The sequence below is a fragment of the Coffea arabica genome, chromosome 3e (genome assembly GCF_036785885.1).
Source record: "Coffea arabica cultivar ET-39 chromosome 3e, Coffea Arabica ET-39 HiFi, whole genome shotgun sequence".
Lineage (NCBI taxonomy): Eukaryota > Viridiplantae > Streptophyta > Magnoliopsida > Gentianales > Rubiaceae > Coffea > Coffea arabica.
In genome coordinates, this window is record NC_092315.1 from 44,805,309 (window position 1) to 44,827,393 (window position 22,085).

At 33.7% G+C, this 22,085-nt stretch overlaps 2 protein-coding genes across 3 annotated transcripts; both read left to right on the plus strand.

Annotated features, from left to right (window-relative positions):
• The first annotated feature begins 2,140 nt into the window (after positions 1 to 2,140).
• LOC113736882 (uncharacterized) lies at positions 2,141 to 9,660 on the plus strand. Of its 2 annotated transcripts, none has more exons than XM_027264073.2 (6): positions 2,141 to 2,429; positions 3,370 to 3,781; positions 5,294 to 5,604; positions 5,700 to 5,759; positions 6,927 to 7,399; positions 8,832 to 9,660. In XM_027264073.2, exons 2-6 carry the CDS (start codon positions 3,408 to 3,410, stop codon positions 9,147 to 9,149), a joined length of 1,536 nt encoding a protein of 511 aa, XP_027119874.1. In that variant the 5' UTR covers positions 2,141 to 2,429; positions 3,370 to 3,407; the 3' UTR covers positions 9,150 to 9,660. The 2 variants fall into 2 exon arrangements, with proteins under 2 accessions (XP_027119874.1, XP_027119875.1); XM_027264074.2 differs by having other exon boundaries at positions 2,143 to 2,429; positions 5,703 to 5,759.
• Positions 9,661 to 12,117: 2,457 nt separating this feature from the next.
• Positions 12,118 to 15,089, plus strand: LOC113737220 (uncharacterized). The gene is made up of 2 exons (XM_027264480.2): positions 12,118 to 12,327; positions 14,389 to 15,089. The coding sequence occupies exons 1-2, from the start codon at positions 12,296 to 12,298 to the stop codon at positions 14,918 to 14,920; spliced, it is 564 nt and encodes a 187-aa protein (XP_027120281.1). The 5' UTR covers positions 12,118 to 12,295; the 3' UTR covers positions 14,921 to 15,089.
• The last annotated feature ends 6,996 nt before the right edge of the window (positions 15,090 to 22,085 follow it).

A 22,085-nucleotide genomic window follows, 5' to 3' on the forward strand; every position in this document is an offset into this window, starting at 1 on the left:
CTCCTTCAAATAGTAATCCCCCCACAGGTTACAACTCCCGCGCCTCACGCGGGTGCCACCCCTAGTTGTCGTGAAAGGGAGAAAGTTTTTCAAGTGAAGTGTCTTTGACATTTTTATAACTGCCAATATCATTTGCCTTATTATTTGGTCAATTTAGTCCCTCCACTTCAATAATGTAATTCCTTAACTTTTATTATTAGGCCACCTGGATTCTCTAACTTTTTACTAACCAATTTAGGGATGGGCAAACTCTTTAACTAATATTTTTGCCCCCCTTGCCATAGTCTTAAAAACTTTTCTAAGAACAAAAGAAAAAACTCGCAAAATATACAAATTGGGAAATGAGGGAGATGCTCCAACAAAAAATAGCCAATCTTAAAAAAAAACACTTTTTTATACACTAATCCTCTATAATATTGGGCCAAGTAGATGTTGAGAATTTGCAGCAGCTAAGATAGGCAACTTTTTTATCATAAGCACATAAGCATTTTCTTTTCCTTCTCTCTATTTCTATAAGTTTTTAGGTTATTTTTCTATCCACGATCAAAAATATGAATTGATGACTTTGTCCCAATGCTTTTAAACTCAGATCGAAGAGTGAATCGGAAAAACCTTCGAGTTTGTGGTTCAACTAGCTCAATCCTGGTTCGAAGACTTAATAATTCTTTTGTTTATTTTAGAAAATACATACCAGTTGACCTCCCAATTTTTATCGATTCAACTAGTTCTTGATATGGTTTGACCAATTCAATTGATTCTTTGAGTTATTCATTGAACCGGACCAAGGCATGGCCAGTTTGTGGTTCGATTGATCGAGCCAGCCAGTCCTCGACTAGTCAAGCCGGCCAGTCTGGTCCGGTTTTCAAAATATTGCTTTATCCCTTCTTAAGTTGGTTAATACAAAGTTAAAAAGAAGCCAAAAAATGAAAGTTAAAGGATGACAATGTCCCAAATTAAAGTAGAGATATCAAATTTGATTCAATGATAGAAAATAAGGGACAGCATTATCCCAAATCAAAGTAAGAGGTCTAAAAGTGGTTCAATAAAAATGTTGAAGGACAATTTGGGTCATTTACCCTTTTTTGTTTTATTTTGTTTTTTGATATGACTTGCCTGGAAATTTGAATCTTCTTTGTCACATGATGTGTGGGATTCTAGGACAACAAACTTATGGATGTTACTAATGACAAATCAGTCCTTGATATGTTCAAACTCCATAATAAAGATCTTGTTATAAACTTGTATGTGCTTCACCTGGGCATTATTCCTACGATAGAGGAGAATACCTTAAAAAACAACTAAAATTTTGGCTATGCACTAGAGTAAGGCAACAGTGGAGATACTTTAGAGAATATTTGGCTATGCACATCTTCACCTTCATTTTCTTCATACCAATGGAAGTAGTTTGCATTTTGAACAACTAAAATAAATCTTATCTGGATTTCTTTTGCTCTCTAAAATTTTTAATGCAGCCTTGCAATTGCATCCACAATACTAATTCTTGATGCTCAATGATAATGGTGATTTGTACAAATGCCCTCAAAGGATGAACTAGCCATTTTCTTCCACCAATTTCCTCTCAATCTACCCATATATTTGAAGGTGTTTCCACCTTTTATTACTGCTGCAACATCTCGAAGTAGCCATTGCCTTTCAAGAAACCATTAGTTGCTCATTGCAACAAAATTTTTTCCTTTTCACACTTTGACTTCCTTATTTCTAAAAATTTTTCAATTGTATACTTTTTTACCTTAGTTTTTGAAAATTTTTTTTGGGGACAACCTAAGGGTATTAAGGGCACCAAAATACTCTCTCTCCTCCAACATATGTTTTCTAATATTATTCTTTATCAGAGGGCTGACATTGGTAACAAACTATCAACTTGAAGGGGGCTAATTGAGATTTTGAAAACGTCGGTAGAGCAAAGTGATATTTCATAAAATCTTAGGGGAGATTTCCAAAATTATTCCTTGAAACATTGAAGACCAATCCAGTCAAAAACGGATTTATGAGAATGAGAACTACATTCGTTTGGACTCAAATATTATGGACCAATTTGGTCCAGCCCCCAAACTTTCAAAACTAAAAGTGCATCCTCAAACTATACTGCTCGCCCTTGCCAAAAATTCCCAGTATAGATGCCATCGAATATACAAGTAGACCCGGTAGTCCGGTACCATCTAAAAGCGGGAACCATTATAGAGGAAAAAATTAAATACCAAAAAGAATAGTATTAGATTAAGAAAAGAACTCATGAGATGTTAATTTAGCACTTGTAGTATTAATTTATTGCTAACAGCACAGACTTAGGTTATGCTCATGTTCCTAAGTCCTAACGTTAACTGCCTCCGTACCCTCTCATTTCACACACTTGTGTCGCCGCCCCTGTCTGCTTAACTACACCTCTGCTACTTTCATTCCCGGCCCAGGTACCCCTTTCCTTTTCTGCCTGCATTTTTCTCTTTGTGGCTAAAAATTTGAACCCTTTTAGCTTTTAATTCAGTTAGCTTTCTCTGTATGTTTAAATGTTGTGCAAATGCTGTTGTGGGATTTTTTTTTTTGGCCTCTATTTTTGTTTCTGATTTTGAGCAGCTTTTCTTTCTTGAATTTGAATTGTTTCTTTGTTCTTTTGCATGTAAGAAATTGCTTGTTAGAGAGTTGCTTTGTGGTTTGTTAATTTGTTGAGCGATTATTTAGTTGGCTATGCATGCTTAGCTAGTTAGCTGGTTAATGATTATTCTGTGTGTTTGATTTTGTGAATTTGCAGGAGTTTTTGACTGCTTATTCTTTACTTTATTTTTGGGTGTTGTGGGTATTTGGTTCAATTTTGTTTATTTTGACATAATGCTATAAACTTGTACAATCATGGTGTATAAATCCCGTTTTAATTCTGTAAGTAGTTAAGCAGCACAAGCTAGTAATCTTAAATTTTCTTAAGTTATGCCTTTCTTAATTTTGATTCCATTTTCCAGACATTTGGCTTGGACATTGAAATTTTGCAGTCAAGCACTAAACTTGTTAAATCATTTGTTGTTTTTCCCTCTGTTTTGCGTGGATTTGTTAACATTATTGTTTTATAAGCCTCAATAGCTTGGCAGTCTCATGGATAGTTTGTTGATGGTAAAACAATCTGCTAGCTCTATCGGTTTGTATGTGCTTCTTTAGGATTTTTATTTAAAAGATATCTCGTTGAATTGAGCGAATTTGTTTGTAGTTCAACTCATTATGAGTATCTCAAGCTTCACCTCCTGGTGGATGTATTATCATTATTTGGATGATGTTTATAGTTTGTAAGTTTAGTAGCACTAACATGAGCCTGGTTGAATGTGGACTCGGGCTATTTATTTCTATTTTCCTTCCGTAAATTAGCCAAGAGAATGAGCTGGAATTGATGAAAGCCTGTGATCATGTCCCCTGCTCAACTACCGCTCGAGTCTGATTCAAAGGGTATAGCAGGTGTCACAGCAACTAACACATCGAGTAGAAAGGCTGGTAAAACTTTTGCAAGCCCTGACGGAAAAGGCTTAGGTGAACAAATTAAACTTCCAAAGGTCACTGAGGATGCAGCTGTTGATGTAATTGGTTCTAAAAGGAATCCTGACAGTAGATTGGCTGCAAAAGAAGATCCTGATGCTACTGAATGCTCAAGCTCATTTGCCGACACTACATCTGGAGAAGAGAATTCTTCTGGGTTCAGTGATGCTGAAGTTGAGTCACAACTATATGACCCTGGTGGACTGGGATCTCCATTTGATGGATTGAGCAGTTTCTTTCCAATGAGGTATAGTTTTGCTTCTACAAGATGTTTCTCTACGCCATTGTTTGCGTTGCACAAGGAACAATTTTAGCTTTAGAACAGTATCCTTTACCTGGTATTCATAATTGTTGTAATCACCGATATTCATTAGATGGAAATCCTGACAGTTTTAAAGCTATTTCCCTTGTTGTTTTTTTTGCTAGTACTGATAGTTAGACATCTTACTTCCTTTACCCCTAAGATCTAGGAAATTGTGTACAGGCTCATCTGCGTAGATCAGCTTGTCTAATGAAGCTCCGTGTAACCCAGGGGAAGTCCTCCATTGCCTTAGACTGGCTTGGAAGTGATATGTTGGAAAATGGCATTCATTGTTATGTAAAACCCAAATATGCTGCTATCCGAGCTTCCAGCATATACATAAGGGTCAGAGAAATCTTCTTAACTAAATCTTTATTTATGTACCCCGTCTGTTGGAAACCCCTAAAAGCAACATTGTAAAGCTCAGCTTGAGACTCTCAAGCTTGTACCATGCATCTATAGGTGAAGCGACAAATATGGAATAAAGGATTTTTGGCAATGAGCATGAACTGAGAAATAAGTTATAGAGTTAACAGATGCAACCAGACCAATATTTTTGAACTCAAAGATGCCACTAATATATTTTTTTTTATCTTACGTTCCCAAAGTTTCGTTTCTTCTGTACCTTCTTCTGTGTAGTCTGCTCTTTTCTTCCTCTCAATTCATTACATGATGTCCTTAAGGTCAGTTTCTTTTTCCTGGGCTAGCTTCATCAATTTGAATTAAGAAAAGAGAAGGTGAACCTTGAAGACAGGTCTGAACAATCTGTTATTTCTGGGTTTATTTTCTTCTACCAACTTTGATCTGGCTCTTCGTTGGTTAATTTTGTCGAGGAAGGGCTTAGTGTATTAATTTGAAGGTTGAGAATGCACTTTATGCTTGAAACAGTCGATGTGAAAAGCTATAACAATGATTGGTTAGCATGATTCTGATTGCTATTGCAGATTCCTCTGCCAATATTTTCTTATCAAAAGCCCAGTTTGCCACCAAATATAATTACCTGAAAGGTGTGGAATTTATATGTTTATTCTTCTAGAAATTGGCTCATATATCCTGTTACAGTGATTCTTGATTTGAGTTGGATCCCATATCCAATAGTTAACATTGCAGTGTGACCATTTGCAGATGTAACAATTGCCTTTGTGATTCAGTTAGAACTTTTTAATACTAGAGGAACCATTGTTTGTAACACAACATTTTTATTGTGAACTCTTGTTTTTTTGACACAATAAATGTAGTGCTATTTAAATATCATCCTCTTCTTTTCTTTCTCCCGAGATCCTTGTTTTTGTTTTTGTTTCTAGGTCTTTAGAAGGCTTAGGCATATTATGAATGGAAAATAGTTGACAATTTGATTCATATATGAACATTTGTGTTGTTTAGCAATGACAGTAGCAAAGCTGGTAAATCTGATTCTATACATGACCTATCAGTTCTATACACTTCAATATTTTGCAGGAAGAAAAAGCTAACTAGTCACTGGAGAAACTTTATACGCAATCTGATGTGGAGGTGCAAATGGACTGAACTGAAAATAAAGGAAATTGAGTCACAAGCCTCAAAGTATAGAAGACATATTGCAGCATATGATCAGAATAAACTTATGCCATTTGATCAATTACAAGTAGAAGAATTTGGCTCTAAGTCTCTTCCATATACGTCACAAAGCCACAGAAAAATGCCCTTGAAAAGGAGAAAAAGAAAGAGAGTTGAATCTACAACTGATACGGCAACATATATGGCACATCATAATCTTTTCTCTTATCGTGGTATGTCTTTTGCCCTTTTTTTTGGGTGCTTGGCATGAAATATTCTGTTTTTCTTCGATATGGCTCTAATTTCAGGTCTGGCCTTTGACATGTAGCAGAAAGTAAGAGATCTGATCAGGATGGAAATTCTGTGGCTGATGATTTTGGTAATCCAGGTATCTAAGTCAGAATAAAAACATAAAACACGAATCTGATGTTTCTCATTACTTTAAGTTTGGATCGCAACTTTCATAGGCTTGTCATGGTTATTGATCATTTTCTTTTTTTAAATATGTCTGTTAGAATTTTCCAAGGACTGAAGAAACCACCATAAAGCTATTTGCCTTTTCGAGATAAATTTTTTCAACATTACAAGGAGATTATCTGGGATTTTGGCTTGAAAATTTTCTCAGCTAGCTACTAAAAATTTAACTTATTATCTGAAACTTCTAGAAATTATTACATCAGACATACATTATGTTGTCTACCCTTGTTTTCTACTACCGAAATGTTTCTTTGCACGGAAGAATATTCTTTTGCTCTGCGCAAAAAGTAACCTAACAGATACAGCAATTGAATTGGGAAAGATGTTTCATGTTGATATACCACATTGATGCAAGCAGGGGTCTACCTTGATGAGATTAAAGACTAAAATTTATTTTCTTTCATAGCTAAATATTCAAATAAATACATGGATCAAAAAAAAATTGTGAAGAACCATGAAACATCATCTTGGTCAAAGTTGTTTCAATGTACGGCCAATAGGAAGCCACTCAGAATCTTAGTTAAGCAGGTGGATACAGTAGATTAATTGCACATTTTAGTTTACACTAATGGAAAGGAAACACTTTGAATGCTAAACTGTTTTGCTAGATGAGTTAGTTAAGTTTTAGACTTTTTATTAATCGCAATGAAGACAAGTTGCAATGGTAAATGAAGGAAAGAAAAACAAATATGTCTGTAAATCAATGCATGTATGTTGTGCACATTTGAATCTCTATATTTCTTCATTTATGAATCTTAAAGATGCAAAAAAAAAAAAAGAATCTTAGGGATGCATTAATATAATGGTTCAGGCTACCAATGCTAAAGCTGAAGAGTAGTTGCAGGAAAGAGAAATGAATTTATGCAAGAATAGGTGTTCATTTGTCCTGTAAAATGGTTCCTTGTATAATGTGTATATTTGTTCCTGGAAATAATGATTCCTTGGAGCTATTTTCTTATTATCTGTGTTACAAATCCTACCTCCTTTATTTCATATACTAGTAAACACCTTTGAACATGAAGTTGCTCTGTTATGTTGCCAACTTTGCTGCTTCTTATTTAACATTTTTCCATGGCAGTGTTTCCTGGAGAGAATCCTGCTAGCTGTGATGAGTTTGGCTTTAATAATGAATGGTTAGTTAATAAAGTAGATACTGAATTCCAGGAGCGCATCCTTCAGAAGATTGATATGATACATACTCGAGTTCACAAGCTGAAGTCCACACTTGATTCAATAATGACCAAGTATGCTGGAAAATTTTCTTCGTCTGAAAGTATAAACCATCTTGTGCCCTGTGATCTACTGAACAGTTCTGTTCGTAGCCCCACATTCTCCGCCTGCAATGGAGATACAGTCTCAGTAGGAGGTTTATATTCATCAATTCAGCATATGCCAGAATATGATCTAGGAGATTTTGTTTTGCCTGATACTGCAGTTTCGAATTATGGCGAGGGTATTCTCATTCCTGATATAATTGAGAGCACAGTAGGACTTCTATCGTCAGCTGATGTGACCCATCATCAGGCACAAGTTGCTGATTCATGTGAAAAAGTAAGGCTGATTACATGTATATGCTTATCAATCTTGCTTGTTTCATAAGTTGCTGGTATGGTCGGTACATATTTGTGTAGCATGTACACTCACAGACACAGCCCAGACAGGACACTTATATAACTGAGTGTTGTTTGTGGTAATTGTGCTGATATGGCATTGAGTGGTAGTGGGACGTTAAACTTCTCTTAGAGGATTTTCCAATAATCATTGTCTTCAAGTTTAAGAACATAAAGTGTTTTCTCTGGGCCAAGGTCTTTGTAGAATGTTTAACTGCTACGCAACCGAATTAAATCTTAACTGTAGGAAATGTAGTTGTTTCAGGCATAAAAAGATTGAATTGGTTGTCCTTAGACGTATTTAGAGTATTTCCCATTCTTCTGCATTGGTGTGCTGGAGATAGTGGAAGGCATCATTCCTTTTACACAAATCAATGGAAAAGATGCTTTGAAACATCAAGTTCTAATTTTGAATAATTCAAATTTAGTGAACCTATTTGGGCTTGCACACTCCGGTCAGAGTCTTTGTTTCAAATTCCAATGAGTTTGTCTAATTGTTTTTTTTCATAAGAGTATGAGGAATTTTTGCAAAAGGATTATCATTTGTGTATTGGGGAAGTTGTAAATGTGTTTCTTAGTCTTAGGGTCTTATTGCCGTGTGGTTTTGAGCTCTTTCATTTCTCTGCTCTTTATGACAGTGAGTGAATGGAAAAAGAGTGATTCAATAATTTTGCTTGTATAGAGTTGTCCGATGTATTTCTGCCCTGGACATTATGCATATAATATTTTGTTGCTTAGATTCATTGGACATAAACTTTCTTGTCCTTTTGAGCAACATGGTTGGAACTTTGAATTCAATTATTCTTTAATACCTACTTGATCTTTTCCCATCTATTGCACTGAACCAGTTTCTTCTTTTGTCTACATGCTTAAAACACCTCAACTTCTCTTAAAAAGCTCATGAGTCATGGAACTGATAATCTGCCAGAAGACGGTTTAGAAGACTGATGTATCCTATTTATCATTTGACGAAACAGCTTCAAAACCACTTTTGGCCACTTTACATGGAACATACACAAAAATTAAGATTAATCGTCAAAAAATTTTCTTGAGAAGAATGGAGGAAATCTATCACAATGGTGATACCGGTTGTGTAGTTTTACTAACCAATCAGCTCTTGTGATCATCCTGGTGGAAATCTTACTTAAAACTTGGTATTCTAAAATTTCGAGATGGTCATCTATTAAGTTGTCATTCTTTTTGACTTCACTGAACTAGGATATTTCCAAATACAAATAGCAACCTTGTAACTCCATTCTTTTGTCTTCATTTTTGTTATGTTGTGTGATGTTGTTTGCTGCAATGATAAGTTTGTATCATTTCGCTCAGGTAGAACTGTGTGTGGCATCTATTTTCTAACTCTGATATTTCAGATTGTGGATAATATTCTGATACATAATGAATCTGTCGGAATGGAGATACAAACGTTCAAACAAACTCATATTGCCTCGGCAGACAAGCATCAAGATGCTGAGATTAGTGGAGAAGAGGAAAGTACTAATCCAACCTTTCCAGCATTGGAAGATCTTGATAAAGAGACAGAACCTGCCATTTCTCAGGAGCAATCGACTCTAAAATCATGCTTAGCCACGGAGATTCATTTTCCAAAGAATAAAAGAAAGCGGGGTGAACGCAAAGCTGGCTCTGGCGGCTGGAGTCGCCAACTTCCTGGTGAACCTGATAGCCAGTGAGGGAGTTCAAAAACAACTTAAAAAATTGCAGACAAGTTACCTTCTTATAAATGGCGGAACTTGGAAGGTTCTGAACTCCAAGTTCCAAACTCGAGGACAAAACATTGTCATGATTCATGCTCTGTTCAGAATAAGCAGCCCAGCTATCATTCAGCTGGGAATTAGATAATATCTTTGTAGCAGAAAGGCTAAGCTTTTACTTGCACTGCAGTTTCATCATCTCGAGATGTACAAATAGCATGAGCAGTTTGACTACCAGCTGAAGTGGCAGACTTCTTCTAGATTTGAATGTAGCATTTAGACCCAATGCATGGAGTTTTGAACATGTATTGTAACATCATGGTTTTTAAGCCTTGCTGGTTTTTGTTTCTATCGTGGCATGTTTAATATGCTTGATAGTTTGTGACTGATCATTTGGCTTGGCAAAAGAGTTGCTTGTAAAAAGTGCTTCTTTCCTTTCCTTTTAACCACTTTGATTGTGTTATGGAATAGAGATGTATTGAGGTTGGCATTCAGCTGTTTAACATTTCGAAATGTTGAATTAATCCCCAGATTCACATAATTAATTTTATTTAAGTTTATCCCAAGCTGTGATGTTGTGGTTGAGTTTTGGTTTATCCTTGCATAACCTGTTAATTAAGTGCTAATGCTTAGAATTTGTTAGGAGAACAAAGTGTAGGAGATGCAGTATTCTAAGGGCAACCTTAAAAGGGTGTGGATTCAAACAGATCCTGAAAGTTGTCCTCTTGTTTAATTCCTGCTATTACAAAGTTATGTCACATGAGAACAATAACAAGTATTAGTCTATTAGTCTTGGAGTTATGCAAAAGTTCCTGATTTGCTCAAAACTGATTTCTTATGAATTTTATATTTTTTTTCAACTTCTTTTCAACCCGTGCCCAAACCTTTAAATTGTACTAATCATTACGAAAATCAACTCAAAATAAGTAAACAAATCATATCCACTCTATTACGATCACAAACAGTAAAACATAAACAAAATTCAATTTGCATAATTTACGAAATAAGAAGGTGTTTTTTTAAAAAAAATAATAATTTTGGAGCTCTATTTATTTGATATGTGATTACGTATTAAGTGAGGGCTAATATAGTCTTTTTACAATTACTAGAAGAGGTAAGTAATATTTTTAAAACCTCAGGGTGCCAAGTGATATCAGGAGAATCCTCAAGGAAGGTTTCTGATATTATCCCAAAAATAAATGGATTTCTTTGTTTTAGTTTCTCAATGAAACGTGTAAATCTACAGCACCAATTATTGACAGGGTGTTCTACACTTGCATTTGCCTGTCAAATAAAATAAAACTAATTCTTTCTTCTAACCTAATAATTTAACTATAAAAACATAAGATTACAACGTGTTGTAATTTGAGTTCATGATTCATCTACCAAATTGTTCCATATGTTCTATTGTCCTGTCTTTGTTTGTTCTTTTCACTTTCTGCACCTTCCTAAATATCACAGCAGATGGTGACACATTTCATATGAAGGTCGTTTTGTGCATCATGACAGATTAGGGAAATTTTGCTAATCACGTTTAAAATATTACTGTACAATATAAGTGGATAGATGACTATTTTTTTTTTTTTTTTTGCTTCCTTTTTTTGATAAAAGAAAAGGCAGGCAATGTAAAGAAGATTCGCATCATGTGTATTCATAGTAAGCTAGCAACATTGTCTCAAATCTCTGCACAACTTTACCATACACTTTATTAAAGGATCAAAGATAGTCTAATCAATGCTACAAGGCTGGAAGCCTAGATCTGAAACATGCAAAGTAGAAACAATCCCAGAAAATATATGATGGATTAACTCTACTTTGTAATACATTCTCACTTTGTACCATAAATTTCAATTTCAAACACTTTTGCATCCTAACATTTCATATGTGTAATGCTTAAATCCAATTGATTACGGCATAAACAAAACTAATGAAATAGAGAACGGTACAAATTAATGACAGTATACTGAAAATGGTCAAAAAGAGCAAAGAAATTGCAGTTGGAACAAAATAATACATAATATGAGTGTTTGGATACCAAAATTATTCCAAATAATATTTCGCTTGCATCACAAACACATTTCCCAACCTACCTTTTTATATTCTCAATCACCTTTTTATCTCACATACATCATATCACAAAAAGTGTTACAGTAATTATTCCAAATAATATTTCAAATAATACACTATCCAAACTGTTATTGACATTTGTACGGTGTTTTGTTCCACTAGTTCCACTAGTTTAGAGCGTACAAGTGAGAATAGGTACGAGTTTGAGAATGTAAAAGAGAAATTAGTCCACATATCATTTATTTCAAATGTGGAATTGGCATGTAATGGGTAGTATTTATTTTTACCCTTTACAGTACCTGTTTAATTTTAAAAAAAAAATAGTGCTAGCTAGTACCATGGTCCTATAGACTTAAGAATGAGTACTAGTGCCATATTTCAAGAATGGGTAATATAGAAAAGTTAGATTAGTACTATAAAGATTAAGAACTAATAATGTTGGACATATGCTGTTAAAGCATGAAGAATTTCCCCAAACAAGACTTCATCCTCCATGATTGTTGTAAGCCACACTTAAGCTAGGAAAAGAAAGATAAGAAAAGGAAGATAAATGGCAGGCTTTTAGTACACAAAGTCAGTGTTCCAACTGATCTTACATGCTCACAATGATTAACATAATAGTAAGGAAGTGAACATGATGATTACAAAGGCACTACTGCCATACATACTACGAATTCAGAAAGAAATGCATCATATCATGCTATAGCTTTATGGTAAAGTGAATAGGGCGTCCTTGGAAATTTGACTCAAAAAAGCAGCAATTGCACTTTTGCCTTTGTAAATTTGAATATCTAAGAGTGTGTGTGATGTGTGTGTGACAATATCAATAGGAATCATGTCTGCCAAAGCAAAAGGAGAAGTACAGAATAAAGAATTAAAGGGAAAGGTTTAAAAAAATAAAAAGGAACCCATATTGCCAACACATCTTTCAATCACATAATCCGAACCAAAACTGCAGTAGCGTTTGCTCATTTTAACTCAGTTCTAAGTTCTAACCAGATGAGCTACCTTGCTGCTCTCTTTCTACAGCTCTCTCATACTCATTATCTGGTTTGTTCATGCAAGATCCGAAGAACTCATCACAAGCAAGGTACGTAAGATTTACCCCATGCATATTATAATCACTTTTACACTTTCCTGCTCTGTATTATGCAGAATCTGTAGCACTAAAACGGGTTCATTTTTTTTTTTCTTAGCTCCTGAATTCAGCAGTTCCTTAGTTGTTTAGAGTCTTTCTTCTTCAGTTGTGCCCTTAACTGATATCTCTTGCCTGCAAAGAAATGGCTACCACTTTACAGCAGAGAGAGTTGAAGTAAAAAGGATATCTGAAATTGCAAGAGAGTTTTTTTTTTATTTATTTTTTTTTAATGTTCTTTTCAGCTGTTGGTTTAGTAGAAAAAATGAATTTCACCATATAAATGGGAAGATATGAAGGCCAATATTACAATTACAATTTTTCATTTTTTTAATATAGGCAACTAATCCCCACCCCCCCCCCCCCCCCCAAAAAAAAACAACAAAAACAAGGTCACAAGGCCCCTAATCTATTTGAATTTCACAAATTTACATTAACCCATTTTTTTTAGGTTATTCTTGGTTAGTGTTGTTATATTTTCATTTTTATTAGTTCATTTTAATTACTCAGTTCACTTTTAGAATGAAAATACTTTCTTATCAAACAACTATAGTTACTTTTCAATCAGATAAACATCATATGCTGGAGAAATTTGATATATATACCTCATGAAGTTATGATTTATACAGAGTTACTTTACTTATTAACTTATAAAATTTTTCTCTTTCAAAATAAAAACATGATTTTTTTTTTCCCTCAATTTGTTCACAGCTCTTTATTCATGAAAATGATCAAATTTTACTGAAAACAAAAGCATGAAATTGCTCACTGCATTTTCCTACTTAAGTCCATTACGACCTGGCCCATTAATACAATTTCTTTACTTAAATGTCTAGTGGGGTTCTCTTACAATTCTTTGTCAACTTCAGGGCCTACTATTTAACATGTGGGCCTGTTGGAAAACCTAAAGTCCAGTGGATTTTAAAATTCATAACGGCCACTTAATCTCGAATCTCACACCTATGTGTTAGTTTATGGGCTACAACTAGACGTGGGCTTCAACTTTTTTGGTCTCGATGCTTTCTTTCTATTTTTTTCCTTTTTCTTTTGAGTGACCAATTTAATGAATTTGTTTCTTTTTTTTTTTGGTATTAATGATTTGGTCATAAATCTTGACCAGAGTCTTTGGTCTTTTGCCTATTTCTCCCGGCATGGCTAGAAAGTCAGTTCATTTTCACGCTGATGACTTGACCAATTCTAGAATGCTTTTAAAGAACTCTTCATTCTACTTTGCTTTAGAGTTATAGAATAATTTCTTTTTTCTTTCTTAGCATGATGGTAGTTTCCATCTTCACTTTTTCCCTCAGAAAAGAAAAGAAAGATTTGGTGAAGTTGGGTGTCTGTCTCTTTATCTCCTTAAGCATAATAATTACAGGTGTATCTAGAAAAGTATAAAGCTTTGGAACGTGTTGAATGACTTTGATTTGGGCAAGAATATGAAAAGCTAACAATTTCTTGAAACTGATGATGTCAAAAGCAACACAGAAAAGTGTGCACTGTGGTGATCTGGATTTATGGTTTCTTTCCTTTTTTTTTTCTTTACTTTCCATTTGGTTTTTGTGTCAAGATTGTGGAATTAAATAAAATGTTTCTGTTGGGGCTTGGTGGAAAATGTTGTAAGGCTGATTTGTCAAAAGCAACTCAAGAATCCAAGGCTAGAATATTTTTAACTATTGTAATTGGGGCTGAGGATCCAAAGCAGAATCACCAGCATTAGATTACACAAAAGCATAATCAAATCTTGTAGGTTAGATGAAGAGAGAATGTGGACAAGAAAGAATATTTTTATGCAATAAATTACACACAGACACACAGTAATTATTCAATACTTAAATATAGATTATGTGGCTAATTATATCCAAGCACATGCTTAAATAAGTTCAAACTCTTTTTGCATAGTTCAATTTGTATTTCGTTTATTATCACCTCCAATTAGAAGTCTTTTTTTTATAGCACTAGTTAAAAAGAAAAAAAAACTTATACCTAAATTAAAGTAATGATCATGCTACATTGCAGGAAGCCCTGGTACCAAAGAGCAATGCAGATGGCTACAGTTTGGAAGGGTAGTGTAGCAAAACCAACTGAAATTCCAACACCAAATGCCAGTATATGGAAAACTATTTCGAGATCAACAGAAATTCCAGGTACAAATTCTAACAGGCACAAGCTAAGGAAATGCACCTCTTTGAAGGTTGCTTCATCGTTTACTCGAGTTTGTTTGTGTGCGCCAATCTCCTCCTACACTGAAGTTTTCCATGGTGATGTTCCACCTAGAAGGAGTAATAGTTATCCAAGATCAAAACCAGTTCCCATACAGCAAGAAATTAGAACTCCAAGCGGGAGAATTAGCACGGAAGGGAGGAAAATTTTTCGCGGAAAATCATTGACAGATGATGTGCTAATGAGGAGATTTGTGATTGAAGAAGAAGCAATGATGCAACTTAGGAGAAGGAATGAAATGGAAATTATTAGAAGAAGAAGTGCCATGAGAAGGAAAAAACTTGGTCCGAGTCCTCTTAGTAGAATGGTTTTGGCTGAGGAAGAATGACCTCAAATAAAAATTTGCTATATCTTTATTCTTTCTTTCTGCCATCTTTTTGGCTTTGCAATTGTGGTATATTGCTTGTGCTTTTGGATGGAAAATATTTTTCCATGTAATTCTCTTTGAGATTAAACATTTACTCGAGATTTAATTTGTAGCTTTAACTTTTTGAGCATTTTTTTATGCGCGAAATGTAGACACATTTAAACAGAGAACAAACAATTGAAGAAACTCATAGCACAAATAAAACTAATAAACGAAAATTGAAGACTAGCAATATTGGAAATATTTAGTTTCCATTCTTTTCCTTGATAGTAGTGTCCTTAGGTGACTTGTTATGGGATGAGCAAGGATTGTAACAATGAAGAAAAAACAAGTTGTTGATAGTAGCACAGCCTAAATACAAGTGGATGAGACTTGGGAAAGATTGAACATTAAACTAATGGATATCAAATGATCATGGTCTCATGCTCTAATGCACATTCTTCCCCTTTAAATTTGGGTTCTTGTTGCTCCATGGACACTAGGCTAACAACCCTTTTTAGGTCACCCAAGATTAACAAACCTAAAGATCCTAGACAGAGTGTACTTCCATTTTTAGAATGATTATTTTGCTTGAAAGGCACTCCAAAGTATATTAATATGCAATGAACTTGTAAAACAAGGATAGTTGTTATGTTATCGAAATCAGATGTATTAGAAAATTGTTGAGGTTGTTCTCTAACTACTAATGTCAGTTCAACCCTCCTCATTGCCAACTACACCAACCCTTTAGTTGCAATATTCACACTTAATGTTTTTTTTGGTCATTCATTTTCATAATTGGCCCTCTGCTTAATTCCTATTGCTTATTAACTTTAACACAAGATTTTTATATTCTCTATTAGACAAAAGGAGATATATCGTTTTTTGATGGTTTTGCTCAATTCAACAAAATGCAAGTTCATTTACTCAAAATATGAATCACTTTCAATATGATGTAAATATAGAACAAAATTCAGTGAGATCCACACAGGACATTACAAACCTCGTTTGAAAAGGGATTTTCCATCAAAAAATCTTTACATTTTTCGTGAACATATTTTGCAATTAATTTTTTACTTTACATATATCAAATCGTTACAGTACATTTTCTAAAAAAAAAAACTCTAAAAAATTACAATTCAAACGCGAAGTCTTACATTTTTTTGGCAAATGTTAACCTTTTACCTTTCAGGGACAGGAACTGCAGCAACCGACCCTATCCCGCACTCATGTTAGGAAAGCATTCGGACTAATTTGAATAGCATCTAGGGGACAAAATGTATACTGTTGAATTGACAGTACCAAATAAAGTATCCAAAGAAAGAAAAAGAAGAAATTGGGACTGATAGAACGACTAAATATCTGTTGGATTGCTATTTCTTTTACTCAAGGAATCTTCAAAAAGGCTAAAAGGTGATGATATTCAAAACCAATGGCAGAGTAGATTTTGGACATGGCAACACTTGTTTGCTGTTTATGACACAACGTGCCTGTGTGTTAATGAAAGAGAAATAGAGGGACAGGGAAAGGGAAGTAAAGCTTGGTGGTGTTGCTATTGTTCTTTGTCTCGATAATAAATCCAACATGAGTTCTAGTACTGATTTTGTACTCTTTTTGGTTATGGAAGATGCAACCCTAAATTGACGTGCTACATTTGAGAACACTACAACTCTAAGATTTATATTTTGTTTGTTGAAACTCATGCAGTTGAAACATTTATTTTATTGGTACAACCATTGTGTTAATAGTTTGCTTTTTAAGTTCTAATCTATCTACCAACTCTATTACGTAAGTGATGTTTATCTTGAAAGGTAGCTATTAGATTGGATATCAAGAATTGTCAGCAGCACCCTTCCTTACTTTCATAATCTCTCACTCCCCTATTCAGGAAACGAAAAAGAATCAAATGCAAAACACATCAACCCTGAATTTCATTTTGCTTTGTTTATTTTTCTCATAAATTTCAAGCTTGATTTCTATTGAACAATGTTGAATAAGATTGAAGTTATCGAAAGCTTAATAAGAGTCATGTTTGGTCGAAGGTGTCTTTACTTTCCCTCCTCAACTGCAAAAATTTTGTAGACTAGGCAAGAGAATGAACAACTTCTTTTTTTTTTTTTTTTCCCAATTTGTTCCAAATTTCTTCCCCTAATTTTTTTCCTTCTAATCTTTCACGATTCTCATTAAACAATTAAAATTTCAGTAATTATCACTAATATAAAAGGTCTTCTCCTTAATGTTTAAACCTATTAATCCTTGGTACTTTTCTACTCGTACAAATTCAACAATGAATACTACTTGGCCAAAAGACAATGAAATGACTTCAAAGTCAGATAGCAAAGAATGTAAATAACATTATCCTAATTAAACAACAATTAAACTCAAGGGATAGATAATTGCTCATTAATCCTGGTTCTGCCACGTCCCAAAATTTTTCCTTCCTAGGTAAACAATGTCGGAAAGTGCTTCTGAGTTTTTCTTAATCAACGTCCTCAATTTTGATTTTCCAATCTGATGATGTTTCATTTCTTGCCTCTTGGGGTTTCAAGCAGTCGATGTTTGAAACTCAATGTTTTAAGGCTAACCAAATTTTGCCAAATGGAGGTCGTATATTAATGGTGGATCAATTTTCAAAAGTCTCGAAGGATCTTGAAAGCTTGAAGGAAATACATACATATATATATATTCAGATTGTGACAGAAAAAGGGACTTTTTGATGAATGTACGAAACCTTAACACTAATTTCAACATCCTATGAGTAGTCAACGTTGATATAATTAATAATTCATCCTCAAATAAGAAGTTGACATCGCTATTTCCCCACTCAGGAAAATAATGGAGTATTTTTGTTTGGATATTATTTGAAATATTATTTCGAATAATTACTGTAGCACTTTTTGTGATTTGATGTATGTGAGACAAAAATGTGATTGGGAATATAAAAAGGTGGGTTAGAAAATGTGTTTATGATGCAAGCGAAATATTATTTGAGATATATTGGGTATTACATTTCTAGATTTGACATTTTCATTTTCTTTTAGACAGGTTCATATGTATGTTGTCTTTTATATGAATCTTTTACTTCTTGTTATTACAAAACAAATTAATATTCAAGTTAAACAAATCCTTTTTTAAGACAGGTTACAAAAATACTTATTCATGTTGCAGACATAATTAGTATTTCTTGTTCTAGCAAAGGTTATATCACATGAAAAGATTATATTAGAAAGGAAAACCATTTTTTTTAGGCTTGCTCAATTTAGTCAATTTTGTATAAATTCTCTCTACGGATGTCACCACTTGGAGTTTTACTAAACAATTTTCTCATATGTTGTTTGATGATCTCCTTTCTTACTGTTTAATATGAATCCCAACAAAAGCTAAAACACCATTACTCATTTTCGTTTTTATGTCATCATACATGGATATCTTTCGGGAGTGCTTGACAAAAAAGATTTGCTAAATACCTCAACATTTTTATTTTTTTCCCATATTTTATGGCTTTGGATACTTCATTAGTATTATCTCAAAACCAAAACTCTAAACAATTATGAGAGATATTTATTAAAAAAAAAAACACATTGAATACAGTGGTAGAATGAGATAAAAGATAAAATATATGCTCTTTTGATGCAAGAAATTCTAGAAATTCCTAGGGTTATGCATAGTTCCTGAATAAACCATTTAATTGTCCTCTTAAATGAACAACAACCAAGATTTCTGTTTGGTAAACCTTTTGTATTAGATGGGAAATCTACTACTGCATGTACGTATCGACTAGGAAAACAACTCTGGTCCCAAAAAAAAATAAAAATAAAAATCCTCTGATATTTCTATATAAATGGAGTTTGCGTTAGGAATAGTTAACATTAGTAAACAATTCCCATGATGAAAGCTACTCCCTCTACTCGAAAATGATAGTTTGTCAATTTATTACCATGCCCATATTCAATATAAGTCTTTATTAACAAATGTGCTATTCTATTGGTGAACCATTCTAGGAACCACTCGATTTTAGTGTTATCTTTGTTTGGACAGCCATTTTTCGCAGAAAAATTGCATCATTTTCCGTGATCACATTTCCTTATTACTTTTTTTTTTCATATACATCAAATCGCTACAATAATTTTTCTACAAAAAATTCAAGAAAATGCAATCCAAACAAGGCAGTATACTGTAGTTTCAGAGCTCCATGCATGGTAGAGCTGGGATTAATCTTCTTTTTAATCTTATCAATTTCTTAAGCACCCCAAGCCACATCGGAGTCCAAAATCAGGCATTTAAATATCCATTGGTTGGTAGCTGATCATCTTATGTACTATTATAAATAAAATGCATTCTGCTGGCTAGTTAGGGAAACTAATGTCAATTAAAAGCAAATTGGGAACTGAGTTTAGAATGGAATTTTAGTCTTGAGATTTTTTCATAGTAATTCTGGTAGATTATATATAGAGTAGTAAATAGGGAGATATTGTAGGAAGTAGTAGATAGGGAGACATTGCTTAATGTAAAGGATGTACTGCTGTGTAAACTGATTCGTAATCATCCCTTGTTTGGAATGCTAGTTTTCATTAAAAAAATTCTACATTTCGTGAACACGTTTTTCAATTATCTTTTTATCTCACATATATCAAATCACTACAGTATATTTTTTATAAAAATTTCAAAAAATTACAATCCAAACAAGAACATTTTCGCCCATATAAATATGACAATGATTTTTTTCTTCAGAGGTCTAATTTTTGAGGGCACTTGTAGAATCATTGTTCTATATTAAATGCACCGGTTTTGTTTTGAGCTGTCCTCTCCAATAAAAAAAAAAAATAGTTATAGTTCTGTCTTCACGCTAAGTCACTACAACTTGAAGCAAGTCAACCATACTTGACACAAGGGACTGAAAGGCTTTTCTCAATCTACATTCTTTTTGCAGAATTCTGTCTCAAACAAAACGACAGGTGTGGGCTTAGCTATTGCTAGGATGACAGCCAAAAAATAATAGTAATAAAATAAAACAAAACAAAATAAAATAATCCCACAACACCCCCAACAAAAAAAAAGAGAGGGCCTCTTTTTTTTTTTTTTCTGTTGTTTTTTGTTTTTGTTTTTGGTAGAAAGAGAGTGACAAGAGATTGACAGATGCAAATTCATTAAGAGGACTTGGGATTGGACCGAGTCATAATGTGATGAACTTGAAATAGACTCAAGTCAATTTCTCTTGTTATCTATGTGAGAAATTTTACACTTTCTATTATTTGACACAAAATCATACTTCTCATGTATGGATACTACAAAAAAATATGTAATTATTTATCATAGCTTGAAATTTGAGGCACATATTCAACTAACTCTAGTCTAGCATGTTAATTTTTCTCTAAGTTTCCAATTCGCTAATACTTAAATGACTTATCAGTCACAACTTAACAAATGATAAATACACATTCATCTTCTCAAATGATGTTCGAAATGTACAAAAAGAGCGCTAGTTAGGGGACTTAATTTATATTCAGTATAATACCTAAATATATAAGACCTTTTAGATTTTATTCTTTCATAAAATTAACTCTCCTTCCTTACCTGTAGTAATCATGCAGTCATCAGACACCTGTAACTAAATTGCTTTAAGATTTTGTGAATGTTTTCCATCTGTTCATTCATGGTTCAACATTTTATGCCCTCTAAAATTCCAAAAACAAGAAAACAAAAAAGGGCTTTAAACGTTTGTAGCAGGTCTAAGATTGCAACGGTCATGTGCAAAGACTGTGTGACATGATGGTGAAGCAATGAAAGCATTCAACAATTTGGCAAATAAAATATTCAAACACAATCATGTTTGGAATCCAGTACTAACTTTCGAGAGGGCAACTTTTCTTGGGATCCAATGGCTGGAATTACAAGGCTCTAGCTCCATTTGAGTGCCAATCATGTCCCACATTCCTCATCAAAATACATGACCAGCTTTATGCCCCTTTTTTCACTACTATCTATCTCTCTGTGTGTCTCACTACTGTGTGTCTGCGTGAAAGAGTAAAGAAGAAAATATATGATTATGTGTTTGTGTATGTGTGTTTTTCTATATTTTATTCCAAAATGGTTGGCCGGTTGGGACTAGGAGCTTTCTTGTTGGTGTTGGCCTCCGTGGAGGACTAAGGGTATTCAATTCAACAGGCATGACAAGTCCAAAAGCAAGTTTCTTATGCTACATACAAAGGGTTAATGATGATAATGAAGCAGAATTATATATAATTGCCGTTTGAGGAGCAAGGATTGGCTCAAGGAATAAAGAATTAAAGATGCTTTTCTCTTGAGCAACATGTTAAGAATTACTCTTATTTTTACTATTGTAGTGTTCCATTTTCCCTTCTATAGATAGCGATGTAACGTACGTGAAAAAGATTATCGGAATATTTTGCATCTTAAATTTTTATCTCGCCATGATTATTATTTAAAATCTTTGCACGTCATAACTTTGATCCCAATGAAAACTAGACGTTAAAAGTCTGGTTGGATTTACGAAATGTATTATTGGTCTCTAAACATTAATGAGACCATTATCCTTGATAATAAAAGGCGTCACATACTACAACCATGTCATTAATGTGTTGCCTAAGTACAAAATTAATGATACAGAATCAAATGTTCAAATGTCAAAATGGGTCAAAGTAGCATAACCTAATAGTTTAGGCGGTACATTGTCACAACAAAAAGTTAAGACACTAGCTATAATTATTGCCTGATATGATCTTTGCCTTGCTTCCATATTCATTGAATAGTAATTTGTGAATTTTAATGCATAGGCCACCCTAATTGGATCTATTATAAGTAACATTTTTGCTGTCCACTTGTATAGATGCAATGTTACAATCAAGAATTGCTTTACGGATGTGCAATTCATATCACTTAGACCTGTGACAGCATGGCGCTTTGTGCGTTTAATGAAGTGATGAATAATCACATATCAAAAGTTGTTGAGTCCAAATGATATATAGCCTATTATATTTGTATGGAGGTTAACTATTTCCATTGCCACTAAAAAAAGGAGATAAAGATTTTCGCACCAATTTTCAAGAAAAAAAAAGTGTTGAATTCATCTACAAAAAATCGATTGAAAATTACGATATTTCTAAACGATAAATACAAATATAAAAAT